At 41.6% G+C, this 23,526-nt stretch overlaps 1 protein-coding gene across 1 annotated transcript in view; it reads right to left on the bottom strand.

The window, feature by feature from the left end:
- Positions 1-23,526, bottom strand: part of cacna2d4a (calcium channel, voltage-dependent, alpha 2/delta subunit 4a) — a 366,454-nt gene that overhangs the window by 53,449 nt on the left and 289,479 nt on the right. The window contains exons 31-35 of the mRNA XM_063059526.1: positions 22,725-22,800; positions 20,690-20,742; positions 17,342-17,397; positions 16,514-16,534; positions 13,980-14,097 (exon numbers count right to left, since the gene is read on the bottom strand). Coding sequence (XP_062915596.1) covers positions 13,980-14,097; positions 16,514-16,534; positions 17,342-17,397; positions 20,690-20,742; positions 22,725-22,800 — 324 coding nt within the window. The remainder of the gene's footprint in view (positions 1-13,979; positions 14,098-16,513; positions 16,535-17,341; positions 17,398-20,689; positions 20,743-22,724; positions 22,801-23,526) is intronic.

The raw sequence follows: 23,526 nt of genomic DNA, 5'->3' as shown, positions 1-23,526 counted from the left end.
CTGCTGTTCAGCTGCAGAGACTTGTCTCCTGTTTCATAATATTTTGCTACAGGGGGCAGTGCAACCCAGGTTTTGACCAGTAGGCTGAAGTACTCACATAGAGATAAGTCTGCTGAAAGCCTATCAAAGCAGGAAACAGAAAAGGCTATGAATCCTCCAGGCTCCAGTTACAGGCACTGGAGAACATCAATCAATATTAAACAAAGGCTCCAAAGAGGATTTATGTCTAGGGCAGCTCTACCATAAAAAGAAACAAATCAATCCTTTTGGATAATTATTCTTTGCTCTTACTTAAGGAGAATCTGTTGAATTTTTGCACATAACCCTTCATATGTGCCAACTTAAGAGCAAAATGTAGGCTGCATTATTGGCACTAAACACGGAATCTGCAGCAGCGTCTGTGATTGAGTACATACATTCATCTTCACAAATCAAATTCAAGTTCATGTTTAATTGACATTCAACCATACACATGAATACAGCCAAACGAAACAGTGTCCTTCTGGGGCCGAGGTGCAAATCACAGTACCAATAATCACATACAGCACACAGATATATTACACATATAATTATGATTACAGAAAAACACACAATTACAAAACAAAACATTAAAAAATAGCCCAAATCCCTGAGTGTCACGGCCAACATTTCTGCAAGAACTAGCCCGCAGCTGTTCTCATCTCATGTAAGTGTAGCCGCAGACGGACATAATCCTACTTGTCTTCCACCGAGAGAACACTGGTGATCAGCACTGATGGGAGGGGTCAGCACACACCCAACTCTGGTGTCTTCTTCTCCGGTACCTGCGAAAGGAGACCCTGAGGCATGAATACCTGGGCCACGTAACAAGCACAGCTCCCCTGCTGTTGGTGTCACCAGTGAACCAGTGGATCAGACTTGCAGTACTCTACATTACCGATGTCCAACAGAGCCTTGTGATCACGACAAAAAAGCTCCAAGGCAATCACCCGCACTATTCGTTAAACCGTGCTTCATTAATAAAAGAAATCCTCCTAACAAAATTCAGCTCTGACACCTCCTTGCCTGAGAGGCTGAAGCAGGCTGCAGTACGGTATGCAACAAGTCCAGCTCCATTGCTATCAAGCGACTCGCTAGTGGCGTAGACGTGCAGTACTTATCCAGTAGTGTCTTATAAACATGAAAAAGACATAAAGGATGAACAGCTGCACCTTTGGTTGGGCCCAGAGAGGCCACTGCGTCCAAGTGCACTGCCATCTTACTGCAAAATTTACCAACAAAACAAATACGTAATTCACTTCCAGAGTCTCATCTAACCTGCTGACTAACTAACTATCTAACTAAATAAATAAGAAAACTATATATACTGTGAGGTTCATGTTCTTTGATTTCTCAAACGCCTTCCATCCCATACAGCTCTCCTTGTTGGGGACTAAAGCTCCATTCAATGCAGGTTGGCACTTCCACTGTACCCTGAATAATGGACTACCTGACCAGCAGAACTCAGTTTGTGTGGCTTCAGAGCTGCGTGTCAGACATGGCTATTAGCAGCACTGGGGACTGTACTGGGTCCCTTTCTGTTTACCCTGTATACCTCAGACTTCAGATACAACACTGAGTCATGTCATCTGCAGAAATTCTCTGATGACTTAGCAATAGTTGAGTGTATAAAGAGAGCAAGCGAGGATGAATACAGGGTGCTACTGGAGGACTTTGTCAAATGGTGCAAGCTGAATCATCTGCAGCTCAACATCAGTAAGACAAAGGAGATGGTGATGGATTTTAGGAAGACCAAGCCTGCACTGATCCCTGCTACTATTGATGTTGAGGATGTGGATGTGGTGAGGATCTACAAGTACCTGGGGGTGCACCTGGATGATAGACTTGAGTGGAGCATCAACACAGAGGCTGCTTACAAGAAGGGCCAAAGTTGTCTCTACTTTCTGAGAAGACTGAGGTCCTTTGGAGTATGCAGGCTTCTCCTTCACATGTTCTACCAGTATGTTGCCACCAGTACAATCTTCCATGTGGGGTGATGCCAACAGGCTCAATAAACCAATTAGAAAGGCTGACTCTATTATAGGTGTCAAACTGGATATGCTGGAGGCTGTGGTAGAACAAAGGACCCTACGGAAAAATCCTGGCAATTCTGGACAATGTTTCTCACCCTCTGCATACCACCTTGGCTGAACAGGTGAGCACTTTTAGTAACAGACGAACACAACTGCGCTGCTCCAAAGAGTGTTATATGAGGTCATTCTTACCCTCGGCCATTAGCCTCTTTAATGAGTCAACTTGTAGCCGGGGAAGTGATGACCCCCTCCAGTTATACTGTTTGAGGTAACTTATTCTGTATTCTTTCTTACTTCTCTTCTAGTGTTTGTACATTTGTATATCTGTGCACATGTAATGCTACTGTGACACTGTAATTTCCTTTGGGATCAATAAAGTATCTATCTATGCTTGAAATATGAAGTTAAACAGAAAACGATGGAAATTCTGGAGCACCTGTTGAAGCCATTCTAACAGTCAGATTTTGCACATGCATTGCACAGGTATATACTAGATTAGGTAAGAGATGTCAAGCAATTTGTAGATACATCTCACTCACACAAATAACTCACAGATTCACCCAAACTCAGTGTGACATATACTGGCAACACACACACAATGCTGGTGGAACGCAGCAGGCCAGGCAGCATCTATAGAAAGTTGTACAGTTGACGTTTTGGGCCGAGACCCTTCGTCAGGACTAACTAAAAGAAGAGATAGTAAGAGATTTGAAAGTGGGAAGGGAAGGGGGAGATCCAAAATGAGAGGAGAAGACAGGAGGGGGAGGGAAGTAGCCAAGAGCTGGAAAGTTGATTGGCAAAAGGGATACAGAGTTGGAGAAGGGAGAGAATCATGGGACGGGATGCCAAGGGAGAAAGAAAGGGGAAGGGGAGCCCAGAGGAAGATGGAGAGCAGGCAAGGAGTGATTGTGAGAGGGACAGAGAGAGAAGGAAAAAAAAAGTGGGGGGGACTAAAAATAAATAAGGGATGGAGTAAGAAGGGGAGGAGGGGCATTAGCGGAAGTTAGAGAAGTCGATGTTCATGCCATCAGGTTGGAGGCTACTCAGACAGAATATAAGGTGTTGTCCTCAAACCTGAGTGTGGCCTCATCTTGACAGTAGAGGAGGCCATGGATAGACATATCAGAATGGGAATGGGACGTGGAATTAAAATGTGTGGCCACTGGGAGATCCTGCTTTCTCTGGCAAACAGAGCGTAGGTGTTCAGCGAAATGGTCTCCCAGTCTATCAATGGCCTCCTCTACTGTCAAGATGAGACAACACTCAGGTTGGAAGAACAACACATTATATTCCATCTGGGTAGCCTCCAACCTGATAGCATGAACATTCATTTCTCCAACTTCCGTTAATGCCCCTCCTCCCCTTCTTACCCCATCCCTTATTTATTCTTATTTCCCCTCCTTTTTTTTCCTTCTCTCTCTGCCCCTCTCAAAATCACTCCTTGCCTGCTCTCATCTTCGTCTGGGCTCCCCTCCCCCCCTTTCTCCCTATGCCTCCTGTCCCATGATCCTCCCCCTTCTCCAACTCTGTATCCCTTTTGCCAATCGACTTTCCAGCTCTTAGCTTCATCCCTCCCCCTCCTGTCTTCTCCTATCATTTCGGATCTCCCCTCCCCCTCCCACTTTCAAATCTCTTACTATCTCTGCTTTCAGTTAATCCTGACGAAGGGTCTCGGCCCGAAAATTTGACTGCACTTCTTCCTAGAGATGCTGCCTGGCCTGCTGCATTCCACCAGCATTTTGTGTGTGTTGCTTGAATTTCCAGCATCTGCAGATTTTCTCGTGGTGACATATACTGGATCAGTTTCTGAGAAGATCAAATCTATGGGCCTGAGCACATCTGTTCATTTTAAAGAAACCCTTTTAACAGAACTTGGTTGTGACCTTGTTCTGACTTTCTTCTGATTTTATTTTCTTTGCTGTTACAGAAGGACCTGAGCAGCTGTAAAGCCTTTTGCTACGGATACTTGACTTTCTCATCATCAGATTTCAATCAGTGAGCATTGGTAACAACATCACCTCCTCACTGACTATTGACATATCTCAAGGCTATGTGTTTAGCCCCCTCCTCTATTTTCTGTACAAACATGACTGTGTGGCTAAGCACAGCCGTAAAGCCATACTGAAATTTGCTGATGACACTACTGTTCTTGGATGAGTCACGGGTGTTAATGAGTTAGCGAACAGGAGTGAAATTGGACATTGAGTGGTGCAGCAACAAAAACCTCTTGTTCCAAATCAGAAAAAGTAAGTAGTTGATTGTTGACTGCAGGAACAGGAAGGAGGGCGAACGTGTGCTAGTTTACATTGGGGGATTGTCAGAGGAGAGCTTTAAATTCTTGAACATTAACATATGAAGTGACTTGCCCTTGGCCCAGCATATAGATACCATCGCAAGGAGGACACACAGGCACTTTTACTATCTTAAGCGGTTAAGGAGATCCAGCTTGTCGCCGAACGCTAACAAGCTCCTATAGACATACTGACTGGTTGCATCACGATCCATGTATTGCAATTCCAACGTGCAGAAACCTGCAGACAGAGGTGGACTCTGCCCAATAGAAGTTAACTTGCAGGCTGAGTCGGTGGTAAAGAAGACAAATGCAATATTAACATTCATTCCCAGAGAACTGGAACATAAAAGCAAGGACATAGTGCTATGGCTTCATAAAGCAATGGTCAGACTGCAATTGGAGTATTGTGAGCAACTTAGGGCTCCTTATCTAAGAAAGGATGTACTGTCATTGAGAGGGTTCAGAGGAGGCTCACGAGAATGATCTTGGGAATGAAAGGGTTAACATATGAGGAGTGTTTGATGGCTCTCTGCCTGTAACCATTGGAATTTAGAAAGGAGAGGGGGAAATATTACTGAAACCTATTGAACACTGAAAGGCTGTGGAGAGGATATTTCCTATCGTGGGAGATTCTAGGACCAGAGGGCACAGCCTCAGAATAGAAGGACATCCCTTTAGTCAGAAGGTGGTGAATCTGTGGAATTCATTGCCATAAATGGTTGTGAAGGCCAAGTGGGTATATTTAAAGTGGAGGTTGGTAAGTTCTTGATTAGTCAGAGCATCAAAGGTTATAGGAGAAGGCAGAGAATAGGGTTGAGAGGAATGATAAATCAGCCAAGAGGAAGGTGGAGCAGGCCAAATGGGCCGAATGCCCTAACTCTGCTCCTGTATCTTATGGTCTTTACATCACAGGGACATTCCTACCCATCATCAGCAATATCTACAGGAGGTACTGCCTCAAGAAGGTAGCACCCACCATCAAAAATTTCCATCAGGACATGCCTGCTTCTTACAGCTACCATCAGGCAGGAAATACAGAAGCCTGAATTATTATACTCCCAGTTTCAAGAACAGCTATTCTTGAACCACTCAGTTCTTGAACCAATTAGCTAAAACATAATGACTACAATTCTGCAGCATTACGACTGCGTTCTTTCTTGTAAAAATTATGTTTAATTGATGTTTTTATTGTGACTACACCTCACGTGACTCCGGGTACCTATGATAGTAAGTTTTTCATTGCACCTGTGCATACATATGTTTTGTGCAAAAATACAATAAGCACAACATTGACTTACATTTTGTAATCCATATTTTCTGCTCTCATGATTGATTCAGGTCAATTTAAAAAATCCCCTTTGCTCACAAAAAAAGTTGTTGTTTAACTCTTAACAGTTTTCAAAGAAGATACTGCTTTATTCTTAAAAGGCCGTTACTTTTAGCCTTTGCTTTAAAAAGTTAGCTTGCAAAAGTGTGATATTTATTATGATTATTTTGGGGTGACCTTATAAAATTATGAGGTCACTGTCTTTTTCCCAGATAGGGGAGTCTAAAACTAGAGGACATAGAATTAGATTGAGAGGGGAATGATATAAAGGGAGTCTGAGGGTCATGTTTTTCACATTGAGTGTGGTGGGTCTTGGGAATGGACTATCCAGTTCAATGCCGATAAATTTATCTGTTTCCAGTATTATCATCAACTTCATCAACAAAAGGCAGGGATATTTTTCCAGCTTTCAATACAATAAATCCAAATCACAAATATACATACATCCATACATCCTCCCTGTTGTTAAATCAGTACTATTTACCTATTCGTGATTATTCTCCCCATTCAATATCAATAAAAATAATCCTCACTACCTAGGCCAGGCTCTTTTCTTGCTGCTGCCATCAGGAAGAAGGTACATCAGCCTCAGGACTCATACCACTCCTCAATCATCAGGCTCTCGAACAAAAGAGAATAACTACACTCATTCTATTTCTGGTGTTTGCACAACCAATGATCTCACTTTAAGGACTATTTAGTTATTTCCTGCTCTCATTATTTATTGCTATTTATCTATGTTTGTATTTGCATGGTTTGTTGTCTTCTATGCTCTTGTTTTTTCATTGATCCTGTTTACAGTTACTGTTCTGTTAATTTGCTAATTATGCTTGCAGGAAGAAGAACCTCAGGGTTGTATGTGGTGATATGTATGTACAATGATAATAAATTTTACTTTAAACTTTTTGAAGTATTCTGCTCATTCATTATCATCATGATGCCTCACACTTATAAAAGCTTTCTATCCTTTGAATGAATCCAAAGAACGGTGAATGTGAGGGGACCGTCTTACGTCCCTCATACTTGATGTCAGTAATGAAAGTAACCAGACTCCAAACATACAAAGCATGGAATGTGCGAGACCATGCATTGAATTCTTCACAGCTGCAGAAACAACTTGGACCTTTCTGTTTTCTGGCCGTTAGGCAGTTGGAAAGTGTTTGTTTCTATGTTTGTGGATGAGAGAGGAAGAGAAGCAAAAGATTTATTTTCCAAGATTACAGCTTTCCAATGTTTTTTTTTAAACCACAGGTGCACAAATGGTTTCAATGCCATCATGAAAACTCATTTACATCTCATGTTTCAACAAACAGAAGCCGGAGTGTTATCCCATATCAAATCATCGCTACATCTGATTGAAAATTTGAAAATCGGTGAAAATAGGAAACACATCTACATCTGACTGAAAATTTGAAAATCGGTGAAAATAGGAAACACATCGACATTTGTTAGAATGCTTCAACAAAATCAATTAATTCAATGGCACTTAAAGTCTCCTCTTTAGAAGAAGGGAGTGTGTAGTATAATTACATCAAATGGGAAGAAAATATGCACCATGGTCCATAAATTCAATAACATGGCTCAAAGTTTTTGTGCCTACTTTATTTATTAAAAGTCTGATTGGGTAATTGGTGTACTATCAGAAAATTATGCCAAAATGTAGATGACGTGCATGTGACTCCAGATAGCCTCTCCGACTGACTCTATCAATCGTCCGTATACCCCCATCTTTCCTCTAATCTCCTGATCATCTCAGCACCAATAATATCCCCCTAAACTCCACAATAGCTGGTGCTAACAGACAAAAGGCCCTTGTACATTTAAGGAGTACATAATAAAGAAGAATTTCTAGAGTTATTGGAAATCCAGAGTAACATGCACAAAATGCTGGAGGAACACAGCAGGTCAGGCAGCATCCATGGAAATGAATAAACAGTTGACATTTTGGGCTGAAACCCTTCTTCTGGACTGGAAAGGAAGGGGGAAGATGTTGAAATAAGATGGCTGGGGGAGGGAAAGGAGTACAAGCTAACAGGTGATAGGTGAAGCCAGGAGGGTGGATGGGGGAATGAAGTAAGAAACTGGTAGGTGGAAAAGGTGAAGGGATAGAGAAGAATAAATCTGATAGGAGAGAAGAGTGGACCATGGGAGAAAGGGAAGGGGGGAGGCACCAGGGAGAGGTGGTTGGTAAGTGAGAAGAGGAGGTAAGGGGGGGGGGCAGAGTTGGGAATTGAAAAAGAAGGGAGGGGAAGGGGGAAAAATTACCAGAAGCTGGAGAAATTGATGTTCATCCCATCATCTTGGAGGCTATCCAGACAAAAATATCATGTGCTGCTCCTCCGTCCTGAGAGTGGTCTCATTGTGGCAACAGAGGAAGCCGTGGATCCATGTGTTGGAATGGGAATGGGGATTGGAATTCAAATGATTGACCTCCAGGAAATCCTGTTTTTTGCAAATGGAGCAAAGGTGCTCGACAAGTGATCCCCAAATCTATGTTGGGTCTCACCAATGTAAAGCTGCATCAGGAGCACTGGATAAGGTAGATGATGGTGATAGTGCTGGAGACAATGTCCAGAGTTGATGTGATTTCCCACCCACTGCCACCAACCTCATGGTTCCCTTACCCCACACTGCTCGTTTCTGTCTCCTAGTCATGATCCACAAACCTGACTGTCCGGGTAGGTCCTTGTTTCTGTCTGCTCCTGCTCCACTGACCTCATGTCTGCATACCTTGACTCCATTTTATCCTCATTGGTCAGTCCCTTCCCATTTACATTTGTGACACTTCACATGCTGTCAACCTCCTCAACAATTTTCAATTCCCTAGCTCTGACTGCCTCATTTTCACCGTGGATGTCCAGTCCCTATACATAACTATCCCCATCACGAAGGCCTTAAAGCCCTCTGTTTCTTTCTTGATAATGGACCTGACCAGTTCCCATCCACCACCATCCTCCTATGCCTGGTAGAAATGATCCTCACACCCGACAGTTTCTCTTCCGGCTCCTCCCACTTTCTCTAGACTCAAACTGTAGCCACGGGCACCCGCATGGGCCCCAGCTCTGCCTACCTTTTTGTTGGCTATGGGAACAGTCCATCTTCCAAGACTCCCCTGGTAATGCTCCTCAACTCTTCCTGCACTACACTGCCAACTGCATTGGTGCTGTTTCATGCACCCATGCTGAGATTGTCAATTTCAACAACTTTGTCTCCAACTACTACCCTGCCTTTGAATTAACATAATCCATTTCTGACATCTCTCTCCCCTCTCTCAATCTCTCTGTCTCCATCTAAGGGGACAGACTGTTTATCAACATCTTTTATAAATCTACTGACTCCCAGGGTATACTTGCCTATACCACTTCTCACCCTATCTCCTGTGAAAATCCCATTCCCTTTTCTCAGTTCCCGTCTCCGCTGTATCTGTTCACAGGATAAGGCTTTCAATTCCAGGACGTAAGAGATGTCCTTCAAAGAATGGGGTTTCCCATCTTCCTCACTGATGCTGCCCTCACCCGTACCTCCTCCATTTCCCAGGCGTTTACTATCACCCCACCTTTCCACCCCCTGAACAGGAATAGAGTGCCTCTTGTCCTCACCTACCACCCCACGAGCCTCTGCATTCAGCACATTATTCTTTGCAACTTCTGCCACGCTCCCCCACTCTCCACTCTCCGCGGCGATCGTTCCCTCCACAATTTCCTTGTCCATTCGTCCCTCCTCACTAATCTCCCTCCTGGTTCTTATCCCTGCAAGTGGAAGAAATGCTACACTTGCTCACTCACCTCCATTCAGGGTCCCAGACAGTCCTTTCAGATGAGGCAACACTACACCTGCGTCTATTTTATCCAGTGCTCCCAATGCTGCTTCCTCTACATTGGCGAGCTCTGATGTAGATTGGGAGACCGTATTGTCCAGTACCATCGCTCCATCCACAAAAAACGGAATTTCCTGGAGGCCAACCATTTTAATTCCAATTCCATTCCAACATTTTGGTCCATTGCCTCCTCCACTACCATGGGGTTGAAGGAGCAACACCTCATATTCAATCTGGCTAGCCTCAGACCAGATGGCATGAACATCAATTCCTCCAACTTCAGGTAAATTTTCCTTCTCACGCTTCCCTCTTCTTCAGTCCACTACTCCGCCCCCCCCCTTACCTCTTCTCATTTATCTATCACTTTTTCCGGTGCCTCTCCTCCTTCACTTTCTCCATGTTCCACTCTCCTTTGATATCCGATTCCTTCTTCTCCAGCCCTTTACCTTTTCCACCTGTCACTTCCCAGCTTCTTACTTCGTCACCTCCCCCACCCACCTGACTTCACCTATCGCCCTCCAGCATCGACTCCTTTCCCTTCCCCCAACCTCTTAGCTCACTCATCCACACTCATTCACTTGGCATCACCTATCACCTTCTAGCTTGGACTCCTTCCTCTCCCTCCCCTACCTTCTTAGTCTAACGTCTTCCCCATTTCTTTCTAGTCCTTATGTAGGGTCTCCCCCTGAAAAGCTGACTCTTTATTCATTTCTGCAGATGCTGCCTGACCTGCTGAGTTCCTCTAGCATTTGTGTATGTTGCTCAGGTGTACATCCCAGTTTTATTAGATATCCTGATCTTACCCACGGTAAATTTTCATAGAGAAGTCTTGCTTTGAACAGCCACAGCACTTTCCGATAGCATGGGAATTCACTGGGCATTGGCGCCAGTGTTGGGGGAGGAGGGAACTGTCTTGGTAGGACAGGCCCTACCTGAACCATGCTAGCACCAGGATCCCGATGAGTCACATAACTATGACTGTGGGTAGGCTTGAATCTAAAGAGCATGGGAGTGAATTCAGCAGGTTGGAAAAGTAAAAGCGAAGGAGAGTAAGTCAAGAAGTTTAGAAACGGGTAAGAATTTAATTTCATGCAAACTGGAGACAAATTTAAAGAGCGACAGTCAATGCAGGGCTTAAGCTGTTCTATTTGAATGCCTTCTCCAAGGATCATCACCTTGTCGTTTCAGAGAGGCTTATAATTTCCTGTGATCCCGAGAGCGATGCGTCCGTAGTTAGGCAGTCTGGTGCTTAGCTCCTGGCAGGGTCACCTATGGCAGTAAGATGAAGGTTCCCCCAGTTCTGCTGCATTCCAGTCTGACCCCTATCTGACAAGGACCACGTGATGGCTGCTCTTGCGTCAGCCTCCCCGCACTAAACAAAGCCATGCACAGGCATTCTCTGTTAGGGGAATCCACCCTTACATTCCGAATTAATACGTGGATCCCAGATCAGCTTCTGCAGCCACTTGAAGTCGACCACCCTTTAGGAGTACATCATGTGATCGCATTACTACCGTACTTGAATGCACTCAGTATACAAAACAAGGTAGATGAGCTTATAGCACAGTTGGAAATTGGCAGCTGTAGACATCAGTGTTGTGGCTGAAAGAAGATTACAGCTGGGAGCTAAATATCCAAGGATACACATCCTTTCAAAAAGACAGGTGGGGGTGGGGATGAGGGGTGGTGGAGGGCAGAGGTGTGGAGTAACTTTGATGAGTGGAGTTAAGAAACTGCAAAGTTCAAAACACATGATGTGAGTTATATATAGGTCTCCAAATAGTGATGTTGGGTAAATATTCCAACAGGAGATAGAAAAGGCACGTAAGAAAGTCAGTGTTATGGTAATCATGGGGGCCTTCAAAATGCAGGCATACTGGGGATATCAGCTTGGTGTTGGATCCCAAGAGAAAGAAGTTGTAGAATGCCTACAAGATGGCTTTTTAAACAGCTTGTGGTTGAACCCACCGGGGAAAAGGGTGCTCTGGATTTGGAGTAGTGCAATGAACCAGGTTTGATTTGGGAGCTTAAGGTAAAGGAATCCTTTGGAAGTAGTGGTGATAATATGATAGAATTCACTGTGTAGTTTGACAGAGAGAAGCTAAAATCGGATGTTTCATTTTTACAGTTGAATGAAGCTGGTTACAGAGGCATGACAGAGGAGCTGTGTGAAGTTGATTTGAAAGAGATCCTAACAGGAATAATGGCAGAGCAGCAATTTCAGGAGTTTCTGGGAGTAATTTGGTAGATGCCAGATTGGGTCTCCACAAAAAAGAATTCTAAAGGGATGATGAGGCAACTATAGCTGATGAGGGAAGTGAAAGACAGCGTAAAAGCAAATGAGAGGGCATACAATATTACAAAAAATAGTGGGAAGCTAGAGGATTGGGAAAATTTTAAAAACCAACATAAGGAAACTAAAAAGCAATAAGGAGAGAAAAGATGAAAGATAAAGGTAACCTAGCCAATAATCCAATAATATAAAAGAGGATAGCAAAAGGTTATTCAGATTTATAAAGAATAAAGGACAAACAAGGGTGGACATCAGACCACTGGAAAATGATGCCAGGGAAGCTATTATGGAGAACAGAGAAATGGCAGAAAAACTGAATAAATATTTTGAGTCAGGCTTCGCTGTGGAAGACACCAGCAACGTGCCTGAAATTTGAGAGTCAGAGTGGTAGAAGTGAGTGTAGTTGCAACTATTAAGTAAAAAATGCTCAGAAAGCTGAAATCTCCTGGTGAGAGTGGATAAATCACCTCGACTGGATGGATAACACTACAGGGTTCTGAAAGAGATTGTGGAGGCATTAGTAGTGATCTTTTAACAATCCACTAGAGTCAGGAATGGTTGCAGGGGACTGGACCATCACAAGTGTCATTGCACTCTTAAGAAAGAGGGAGGCAAAAGACAAGAACGTTTCGGCAGTTAGTCTGACTTCGGTGGTTGGTACGACTTTAGAGTAAATTATTAAGATTGAGGTTTTGGAGTACATGGAAGCACATAATAAAATAGGTTAAAGTCAGTGTGGTTTTCTTAAGGGGGAATATTGCCTGACACATCTGTTGGGGTTTTCTGAGGAAATAACAGACAAGATAGACAAAGGAGAGTCGGTGGATGTCATTTACTTGGATTTTTAGAAGGCCTTTTTCAAGGTCCTACACATGAGGGTACTAGTCAACATAGGAACATATGGTATTACTGGAAAGACAGCAGCATGGATAGAAGAAGGCAAATGTAGGAATACGATGGGCCTTTTCCAGTTAGCTGCCGGTGATTAATGGTTTTCCTCAGGGGTTGGTGTTGGGTCCACTACTTTTCACTTTCTGTGTTAATCATCAGGATGATAAAATTGATAGATTTGTAGCCAAGTTTACAAGTGACACAGAGACAGACCACAGGATATAAGAACAGAATTAGGCCAATTGTCCCATTGAGTCTGCTCTGCCATTTCATCTTGGCTGATCCAATTTTTCCCGCAGCTCCAATCCCCTGCCTTCTTCCCATTACCCTTTATGCTCTGACTAATCAAGAATCTATCAACGTTTGCCTTAAATATACATAAAGTCCGGGCCTCCACAGTTCCCTGTGGCAAAGGATTCCACAGATTTACCACTTTCTGGCTAAAGAAATTCCTCCTCATCTCTGTTCTAAAAGGATGCCCTTCTATTCTGAGGCTGTGTCCTCTGGTCTTAGACTCTCCCACCATAGAAAACATCCACTCTACCTCCTCTCTATCAAGGCCTTTCACCATTTGATAGGTTTCAACGAGGTTACCCTTCATTCTTCTGAATTCTAGTGAATACAGGCCCAGAGCCATCAACACTCTTCATATGACAAACCATTCAATCCTGGAATCATTTTCATGAAACTCCTTTGAGTCCTCTCCAATTTCAGCACATCCTTTTTAAGATAAGGAGCCCAAAATTGCTCATAATACTCCAAGTGAGGCCTCACTAGTGGTTTATATAGGTGGAGGAGCAGCTAGTGTTGAGGAAACAGGGAGTCTGCAGACAGATTTGGAGGAAGAATTTCTTCGGTGGTGAATCTGTGGAATTCATTGACACAACTAATGGTAGAGGTCAAGTCATTGGGTATATTTAAAGTGGAGGTTGATGGGTTCTTGATTAGTACTGGCTTCAAAGGTTATGGGAGAAGGCAGGAGAATGGGGTTGAATTAGTAAAATAATTTAGCCAGGATCAAACAGTAGAGCAGACTAGATAGACCTAAAGACCTAATTCTACTTCTTGGCCTTATCGTTTTAATGTGCCTTTGGTATAATTTCCAGGCAATTTTGCTGTAGTGTGAATCACAGAAGTGAAAGAACTAATATATTGGCAGCAGGGGAAATAGAAGAGAACTAAAGATTTTGTATGTTATTTTTCAAATAATCTAATATCATCGTATATTCGTAAGTATCTATTCTATTTTTGCTTGTGCCATATTAAGCTGCAGTCCAAGTACACAAGATAATAAAAAACATTCTTACTTCTGACAGTCACCACATTCAATAAATCCATTGGTTTCTTTGATCGTGGGATCATACACAAACGCAGGGTACTCCGTGTTGCAGGGCTGAAAGACATCCAATTTCCGATGCTTTTGACCTGTGATAGTTAAAGCAGCATAAGCTACCAGATGAAATTACGATCAAGATATTTTAAAAGTCAAATGTGGTAGGAAATTCAGAGGAACCAATGTTTACCGTCATTCACAGGTGTGTTTGGACAATGAGTATTATCAGCAGTTCATAGATCAAATATTAATGGACGAGGCAGAATTGAGGAGTTCAGTAATGGACAAAGGAGAGGGTGGGGAAAGGGAACATTAGGGATTATGGACCTAACTTTAGACTCAGTTGCAGTGCTGGCAAAGTAGTTGGTGAACCGGAGATGTGGTGGGGCAATTAGATAGAAGTGGGAGGAGTGAGGATCATGGGTCAGTAAGGAAGGAAAGTTCTTAACCCTGCAGGAAACTGTTGTATTCTATCTCCACAAATGGTATTATAAACACACTTTGTGGATCTGGCTCTTCTCTTCTCCTTTCACAAGCTGAATTTCACTAAATTTGGGAAACTAAGCTTTTGCATGCTAAAGCGAACCAGCTCACGCCCCATGACATTCAAAGGCATTACCATTACTGAATCCTCACTATCACTATCCCAGGCTTACTGCTGGCCATAAATCGCAATGGAGAGGCCATATACTCAGTGTGGCTACATGAGCAGGTTAGATGCTATAAATCCTGTGGCAAATAATTCACCTAACTCCACAAAGCCTGTTCACCATCTCAGGAGTGTGATGGAATATTCTCCACTTGCTTGGATGAGTGTAGTTTCAACAACACACAAGAAGCTCAAGACCACGCAGGACATGACAACACTCTTCTTGATGGGCACTCCATCAACTACCTTTCACTCACTCCACCATTAATGCGCAGTAGCATTAGTTTGTATCACCTACAGGATGTACTGCAGCAACTCACTAAGACTCCTTAGACAACACCTTCCAAACCTGCGACATCTACCAGTTAGAAGGAGAAGGCCAGCAAAAGATTAGTACACTACCAGAAGTTGCTTCCACGCCACACAACATTCTGATCTTAAAATATTGCAGGTTCCTTCATCGTTGCTGATTCACAACCCTGGAGCTCTCCCTGACAGCATTGTGGGTATATCCACATTCAATACTGCAGCAACTCAGCATCACATTATGGGCATGGGCAACTAAATGTTGACTCAGTCTACAAAGCCCTTATCCCATGAATGAATTAAAATGGCAACATTCTTTAAAGCTTTTTCTAATTAACTAATTAATTCAGTGGTATGCCTCTCTACCTGGCTCCCTAAAAACTCAGTGACTTCAAAAATGAGAGGGTTGGAATTAGAATTGAGCATTGTAAAATGTTTACTCTTCATGTTCCTTTCCTTGTGATTTAATGTTCTCTCAATATAACATAAAGTCAAGAGTCTTAGAGATTAATGGCACAGGATCAGGACCTGTGACCTGCCATGTCTATGCCAATCTTTCTGGCTGGCAACGCTACTTGCATCCTCCTACATTAGGTCCTGACCCTTCATGCCCTGCCTATCTATTTAAGTACCTGCCCAAGTGGCTTTTCAAGCAGTCATTACATCTGATTCCACCACTTCCTCTGGCAGTTAGTTTCAGATATCAACCACTCTCAGTGTAACAAAAAAGATTCCCCTCAAATTCCATTTAACACTTCTTCCTATGGCCTTAAATCAACGCTGTTATTGATAGTGACAGGGATATGGAATTAGATTCTGATGACCATATCTATGCCTCTTATATTTCAGGTCAGCCCTCAGCCTCCTTCATTCTAGGACAAATAAGCACAGTCCGTCATATATGGTGAATATCCTCTGTTCTCTCTTCAACAGAATCATATCCTTCCTGTAGTGTGGCAATCAAAACTGCATACACTAACTGAATTGGGGGACTACCCATTGTTTGTAAAGTTGCAATATAATGTCCCAACTATTACTTTCATTGCGTTGATCTCTGAACTTAATCATCCTCTATGTCTTTTTCTCCACCATATCTACCTGTTTTGCCACATTCAGAAAGCAATGGATTTGAATCATAGGTCCCCCTGTTCAAGAACATCCTTAAGTGCCTAACCATTTATAGTTTATGTCATGACTTCCAAAAATGACTTCCCAGAATGCATCGCGCCAGGCTTGTCTGAATTAACTTCAGCTGCCCAACTTATATGCTGTTGTAGCTTTAGATGACTTTCCTCACTATCCACACCATCAAAAGATGGTTAAATAAATAAATTGGATGCAACAAGTAGCAGAGATTGATAAGACATGATTGAATCATTGTTATTCTCTTGTAGAAGCACATTATATCTTTAGCACAATAATAATTATGCATTCCACATGCATGTAATCTAAATTGAATTTGATTGATTTCTAAAGGAGAAAAGCATGATTAGTTATTGCAATGAACTATGGATGCAGATGACATTGGAGAGGTTACAAGTACAATCACTTACCAAAATGGAACACTGACTTGGCTGGTCACATGGCATGTTGAAAAGGGAATGCAACAATTCATATGATGATCACAGTCACATGATGAGTAGCAAAAGAGATGATAATGATTCATGGAGGAAGTGGATGAAAGAACCAGAGACAACAGAATTAGAGTTAGAATGATAAAATGTCGGCCAGTCAGAAACCTGAAGAAGGATTATGTACAAGTAGGCACATCCAGTAACTGCTGTTCTACCTGAATATAAATGAGCTAATCCAATTTATGTCCCAGCATATTCATTAGTAATGCTTGAGTCTGTTTATGCTTCAGTATTGTTAGCTTTTTTGATCTTCTTCTAGAAATATGTTAAATAGCAAATATTGAACATTGAGATTTGGTTCCAGTTTTCTGTGATTCCTATCTTCCTTGAAAACTGTGCTATTAAATCTATTTCATTCTATCCTTTTTCTCTTTTTGCAGGGTTCTTTTACTTTAGTAACCTCCTTTAGACAGAATTGAGAACATTTTAATCGTCAGCATCTTCACATTTTCAGAAATGTTTCTTTGACAATTGATGGGATCGTTTTACTGTATGTTGTGCTTGGATTTCTGACAAAGGCTTGATGATTGCTAAATGATTAAAAAGGCTTTCATTGGCATCTTAAAAAATAAATTAGATGAACAAAAGAACCATAATATTGGTAACAGTCTGGCTGCTGCAATTACAAATACGAAGAGCTTTGAAAATGCGGCAGGTTCCTAAGAGCTCAGTAAGTTACAGTGTTTACAAAGATAGAGTACAGAAAATGGTTTCATAACCTCATAGAAACAAACAACTTTTACTTACCATTTACGACATCATCTACATTCCACAGGCTACAAAGCTGGAATTCAACCAAAAATCTGTAAAATTTAAAGAGATATCAGTGATCTAGAGAAGATGTCTCACAAATAACCAGCAACCTTAAGTTAAAATGCCAGTACTCAACGGACAATTTCCACTGCATCTCAACGAAAACCAACAATGCATGCTTGATAGAAATAATATTAAGGTTCTGGGCTTTTTTTTAAAGCAAACACAATGTCCCTTTATTTAGTTTGACAGAATCTGCCCATTTCTTATAAGAGCCAACAAGCAGTTTCAAGATTCTGGGATTGCATATCACACACAACCTCTCATGGTCCCAGAACACATCCTACACAGTCAAGAAAACTCAGCAATGCTTCTACTTTCTGAGGAAGCTGAAGAGAGCTGGACTTTGCACATCCATACTGACGTCATTCTACAGACGTGCGGTTGAGAGCATCCTGACAAGCTACATCAGTGCTTGGTATGGAAACTGCATTGTGGTGGACAGAAGGACTCTACAACGGGTAGTCAAAACTACCCAATGCATCACTGGCTCCAGCCTACTCACCATCAGAGCTATAGATTCAGAAAGGTGCAGGAAAAGGAAGGATCCCACCTACCCTGCTCATGGACTGTTTGTCCTACTCCCATCAGGGAGGAACTACCTAGTATCCATGCCAGGACCACTAAACTCAACAAACAGTTACAGTACTTTCTCCAAGCAGTAAGGCTGATCAACACCTCCACCACGACTTCATTATTTCCTGTCAGTCACCTTGTGTACAGCCTACTGTCACTTTATGGACATAACAATCAATCTATGTATAAAAGCTAGCTATGTATTTATTTTTATTGCATTTATTATGTAGGGCTCTCAGTATACTAGATGGACTGTTAACTGCTAATCCTTTATTACCAAAATGGCTTCTCTGAAGTGTTATATTAAAATGGCTTCTCGCAATGTTAACTGCTGAGCAAGGGGTTCTCTGTAACTGCAATGTTTGGGTTATACAGGGAGATAATGGAAATTGTATTCATTTGTTAGCCAACGGAAGTCATGTTCTGTTATCTTGTATATGTGTGCTGAGTTGAGGAGCGTGGGCTTTTTGGGAGGTGAGCGGAGAGGACGAACGTGTGAGGAACGGACAGCAGTTCCAGGGCAGCGGACACAGGACCTCGGGAGTTTGGAGGGTGGCCGGAGTCTCGGAAGGACGTGCGGAGGGAATCGGAGGCGTGAGCTCCAACGTATTAAAATCCTATGTGCACAGGTCTGATAAGTTACTTATGAGGCACCTATTTTTTTTTGTAGTTATTTCTACTAACCCATCACCAAAAATTTGTTATAAAGTATATTCTCGCACTTAGAATATTGTTTCATATTTGTGTTGTGGCTGATCATCGGGCAACTCACACCTTATCCGCACCAAAGCACTTGCATTGTTTGGCGGGGTCGACGGCTATTCACCCAAGGCAACGGTGGGTCAGTGGGGCAAAGACCGTTACAATTATTATTATTGTGTTTATTTTAATGCATTTTTTGTGCTGCATGAGATCTGGAGTAACATTTATTTTGTTCTCTTTTACACTTATGCACTGGAAAATGGCAATAAACAATCTTGAATCTTGCATCTTGAATCTACACAATTTTTTTCTGAAACTATGTTCCAGTGATTCACTTGTCTGCATGTATGTAAGAATGGTAAGTCTTTTTACTTAAAGAGAAAATATTTCATGGTCATGGGCCATTATTCAAGCAACCTTCTACTGATCCACCTTTACATCTTCCCGTATTCACCATTTTGAAAATTGCTGCAAATGGGTTCGTTTTGTTCCATCTATTTTTGGGCAAAATTTTAGAGTCATGGGCGAATTTCCAACTGCAATTCCTTGTTGTCTTCCACAAGTGTACTTATGGTAGCCAGTAATTCCCAAACATACAGCGCACTTGCTTGAAACAGGTATTATGTGCTTTGAAGAAGCAATTGGTATTCTAATCCTCATCTCCATTAACCATAAATGGAGAGGAAAGCTGTGAGATAGGATCGACTACAACTCTGACTCAAAGGAATAATCAGAGATGAAAAAACTTCATTTTACTCATATTTATGTGCATCTTAGGAATGGCTACTGTCTTCAGACAATACCATGAGCACTACCAGCCCAGATCTCATTTCACTAACATGGACTTAACTACAGATATTGTGCTTATCTTTTCACTTCAATATCTGTATACATTTTTATATTACAAATGTGGGCAACTTTGGAAACTAATTTGTTACTGTCCATCCTCAATTGACCTGGAGGTATTTTTGGTGCGGAAATAGATTTACATGTGGGCTACACCGAATTAGGATGGTTTTTTTTCCCCTCCTCTTCCTTTTAAAACCTGCTCATCTTACTTCATTATTTTTTTTATTCAGAGGCACAGCACAGAAACCGGCCCTTCTGGTCCAATAAACCCACAGCACTCAATTACACCGATGTGCCCAATTAACCTACTAACCTGGAGCACCACAGGGAAAACGTACAAACTCTTTACAGACAGTGGCAGGAATTGACCTGGCTCGCTGGCACTGTAATAGCATTACATTAGCTACTATGCTACCTTGCCACCCGTACTGTAAGCTTATGGGCTGATTAGTGACAGGATAAACAAAATACTTCTAAATAACAGCTCGAAGTTCCTTAACAGTATGTAGTCTGATGATCAAGTGCCACAATAGCACCTCTGTTACTTTTATTTTTGGACAAAATAAGTGGGTATCAGCTTCCAGGTGTAATAATTTATGCCTGACCTGCACACAGCACATGGCTTGTTCTGCACACGTAAGATGGAGTGCCATTTCCTGTGCTGTAATGCAATCAACAAAGTGTAAACTTTCACAGGTCTGCTGGCCTTATTAAATCTACCAGGAGCTTATTCGAGAACCTGCTGCACATCAAGTAGCATTTAATGCACTTGTTTTCTTACAAACATCTCTAAATAAGGAAGCTGTTTATGTAAAGCAACAAAAATTTATACAGAACACCAGAATATTAATAAAATATTTGATAAAGTTTGGTAAACGGGCAGAAGAAAAATTGAAAGAAACATTTATTATTATACTCATTGTAGCATCAAATAAAACCAATATAATGCCATGCCTTACAGGGTTCACATTATAGTATGGCTACAGGTTCTGTTTACAAATTACAAATGTTTGACAAACAATTCATGAAAACAGGGTCCCTTTTCAATCTGTGGAGATTGTTTTATATCTTAATAAAATTGAGTGCATAACAGAGGTAGCCAGTTCTGAAAGTCATTCCACACCCACATTTAGTTCTAGTATATTGTGTACGTACATGAATAAGTTGTTCAGGAACCACTTCAGAGCAGCAAGAAAAATGTATAAGGGCTGAAGAGAGAACCAAAGAAAAAATTAGATTGCTACTGAACAATTTTATCTGTCTGCAAAATTGCTTTAAATATAAAAGTATTGTAAATAAATGATGGAGGAAGTATGAATGAAACTGTTATAATTATAGAGCAAAATCTGCTGAGAAGTCCCTTAACAGATCTGGAGGACTGGAAAATCGCAAATATCGCTCCACCTTTTAAGAAGGCGGGCATAAAACAGGAAATTATAGGCCAGTTAGTCTGACTTCAGTGGCTGGGAAGATATTGGAGTCCAAATTAAGGATGAAGTTTCAGGGTACAAGGAGGCACATAATAAAATAGGCCAAAGTCAGCATGGTTTCTTTCAGGGGAAATCTTGTCTGACAATTCTGTTCGAATTCTTTGAGGAAATAACTGGCAGAATAGACAAAGGAGAGTCAGTGGATGTTGTTTACTTGGATTTCAGAACATGCTGCACATAAGGCTGCTAAACAAGATCAGAGCCCATGGTATTACAGGAAGGATAGAAGATTGGCTGGCTGACAGGAGGCAAAGAGTGGAAAGAAGACTCGCTTTTTCTGGTTGGCTGCTGGTGACTAGTGATGTTGCGCAAGGATCGGTGTTGGGACCGCTTCTTTTCACATTATATGTCAGTAATCTGGGTGACGGTATTGATAGCTTTGTGACCAAGTTTGCAGATGCTCATGAAGTTTGTGAAAATATTGTTGAAAGAAATTTCATGTCTTCACTGGATAGGCCATGATGAACTGCACAGCATTTGTTAGACCTGCAGGAACTCACAGAAGGATTGTATCCTGATGTTCTCTGACTGAGCCACTGTCATTTGGGGATTACACTCAGCGGCCACTTTATTAGGTATACCTGTACCCCCACCCCCCCACCCCGCTTGCTAATGCAGACAATCTTGTGGCAGCAACTCAATGCATAAAAGCATGAAGACAAGGTCAATAGGTTCAGTTGCTATTCAGACCAACATCAGAATGGTGAGAAATGTGATCTAAGTGACTTTGACCATGAAATGATTGTTGGTGCCAGACAGAGTGATTTGAGTACCTCAGAAGCTGTTAATCTCCCGGGTTTTTCACCCACAGCGGTCTCTAGAGTTTACAAAGAATGGTGCAAAAAAATCCAGTGAGCAGCTGTTGTGTGGGCAAAAACACCTTGTTAATCAGAGAGGTCAGAGGAGAATGGCTAGACTGGTTCACACTGACAGGAAGGTGACAGCTAAATAACGCATCTCTGAATGCACAACAAACCTTGAACTGGATGGGTACAATGGTAGAAGAGCACACTGGGTTCTACTCCTGTACCTAATAAAGTGGCCACTGAGTGGATATTGTTGATTCTCCTGCACCCTTCTTTGGCACCATGAATGTCTGGTCCGGTGGTGTCAGGAATGAAGAATTCTGTCCATAGTCCTACTATCACAATGCCTTCTTTTTGCGACATAGGGTAAATGACAAAACAGTTGCTGTTGGAATGAATTATTCACTGACTGTGTGGGATGCTGTCTACACTGCTACCCAAATTGTTGTAAACAGAGAGACAGGTTATTTAAAGTGGCAGGGATTTTTCAACATAAAACTGTTATTTATAGAGCCTTTCCTGTCCTGCCTAGAATATATCATACTGTTTTACAGCCAACTGGATACTTTTGAATTGCAGTTGCAATGCAGGAAACATAGCAACCAAATTGCTCACAACAAACTGCTAATAACATGATAATGGTCAGATAATCTGTTGCAGTAATGACAATTGAAATTTAAATACTGTACTGGATTACCTCTGGAACTCAAAATCAGAAAGAGCCTCAGTTTAACATCTCATGTGAAAGAAAACACTTCTGACATTAACCTTAAACCTATTCCTTCAGAACTGCATTGTAGTGTCAGTCAGCATTTTACGCTTAAACTTCAGAAAAAAATAAATGATTCTGGAATAAACAATTTCTGATGAATTTGAGATTACTTGCATACTCACACTAAGCATTGGCTCCGATCCACTGTGGTGGTTGGTATGTGCTTTGCACATAGCTTGATAATCATTAAGTTTCACCCTATGATAAGGACAGGTTTAGTTATTAACTTACAGTCTAACAACCAAACCAACTGTTAATTTTGTTTACATTTCCAGTGAAATTTAGAATATTATAAATTCTCTGACTGGAACATTGAGATCATTTCCAATTTGATGTGGCACTATAAAGTTTATTAATATTTTACATTATTTTGTATTCATTATTTTATTTTTTGTTTGGAACTGTCAGTCTTATGACAGAAAAGAAAAATCTATCTGACATCTGAGATAATTGGCTATGCAAAACCGCTGACAGCTGGCTGAGAGTGAAGCATGCTTAGGCAAAATTTGTGACAAATTTCAGTAAAGCTTGTGAGATAATACCCATAGCAGATCGCACTTAAACCTGTCTGGCTGGTATTTGTAGCAGATAGCAGGAAAGTCGTCTGTCCAAATCACTCTGTCAACATAGCCTAAAAACATGCCATTATAAACAATTATGACCATTGTAGTCTCACAATAAATCAATACAGAATAGGAGAAAGTCATAAATATAAAAGACAAATGATGAGTAAAACAAAAATAATAAGAAATGCTGCTCACTTCCATTCTCTGACTATCATTATTCTTCAATATTCTTTAGGAACGAGTAGATGGGTGGGCTTTGATGCTAAGGAAAACCTAACAGCATTCACCAGTTGGCAATAATTGTTGTACATTTGAAGCTCTAAGTGTCACTTGCCTCTCTCAATGCTCTGACTCAGAT

This window comes from Mobula hypostoma, chromosome 9 (genome assembly GCF_963921235.1).
Source record: "Mobula hypostoma chromosome 9, sMobHyp1.1, whole genome shotgun sequence".
Taxonomy (NCBI): domain Eukaryota; kingdom Metazoa; phylum Chordata; class Chondrichthyes; order Myliobatiformes; family Myliobatidae; genus Mobula; species Mobula hypostoma.
This window is presented reverse-complemented; position numbering and strand designations above follow the sequence as displayed.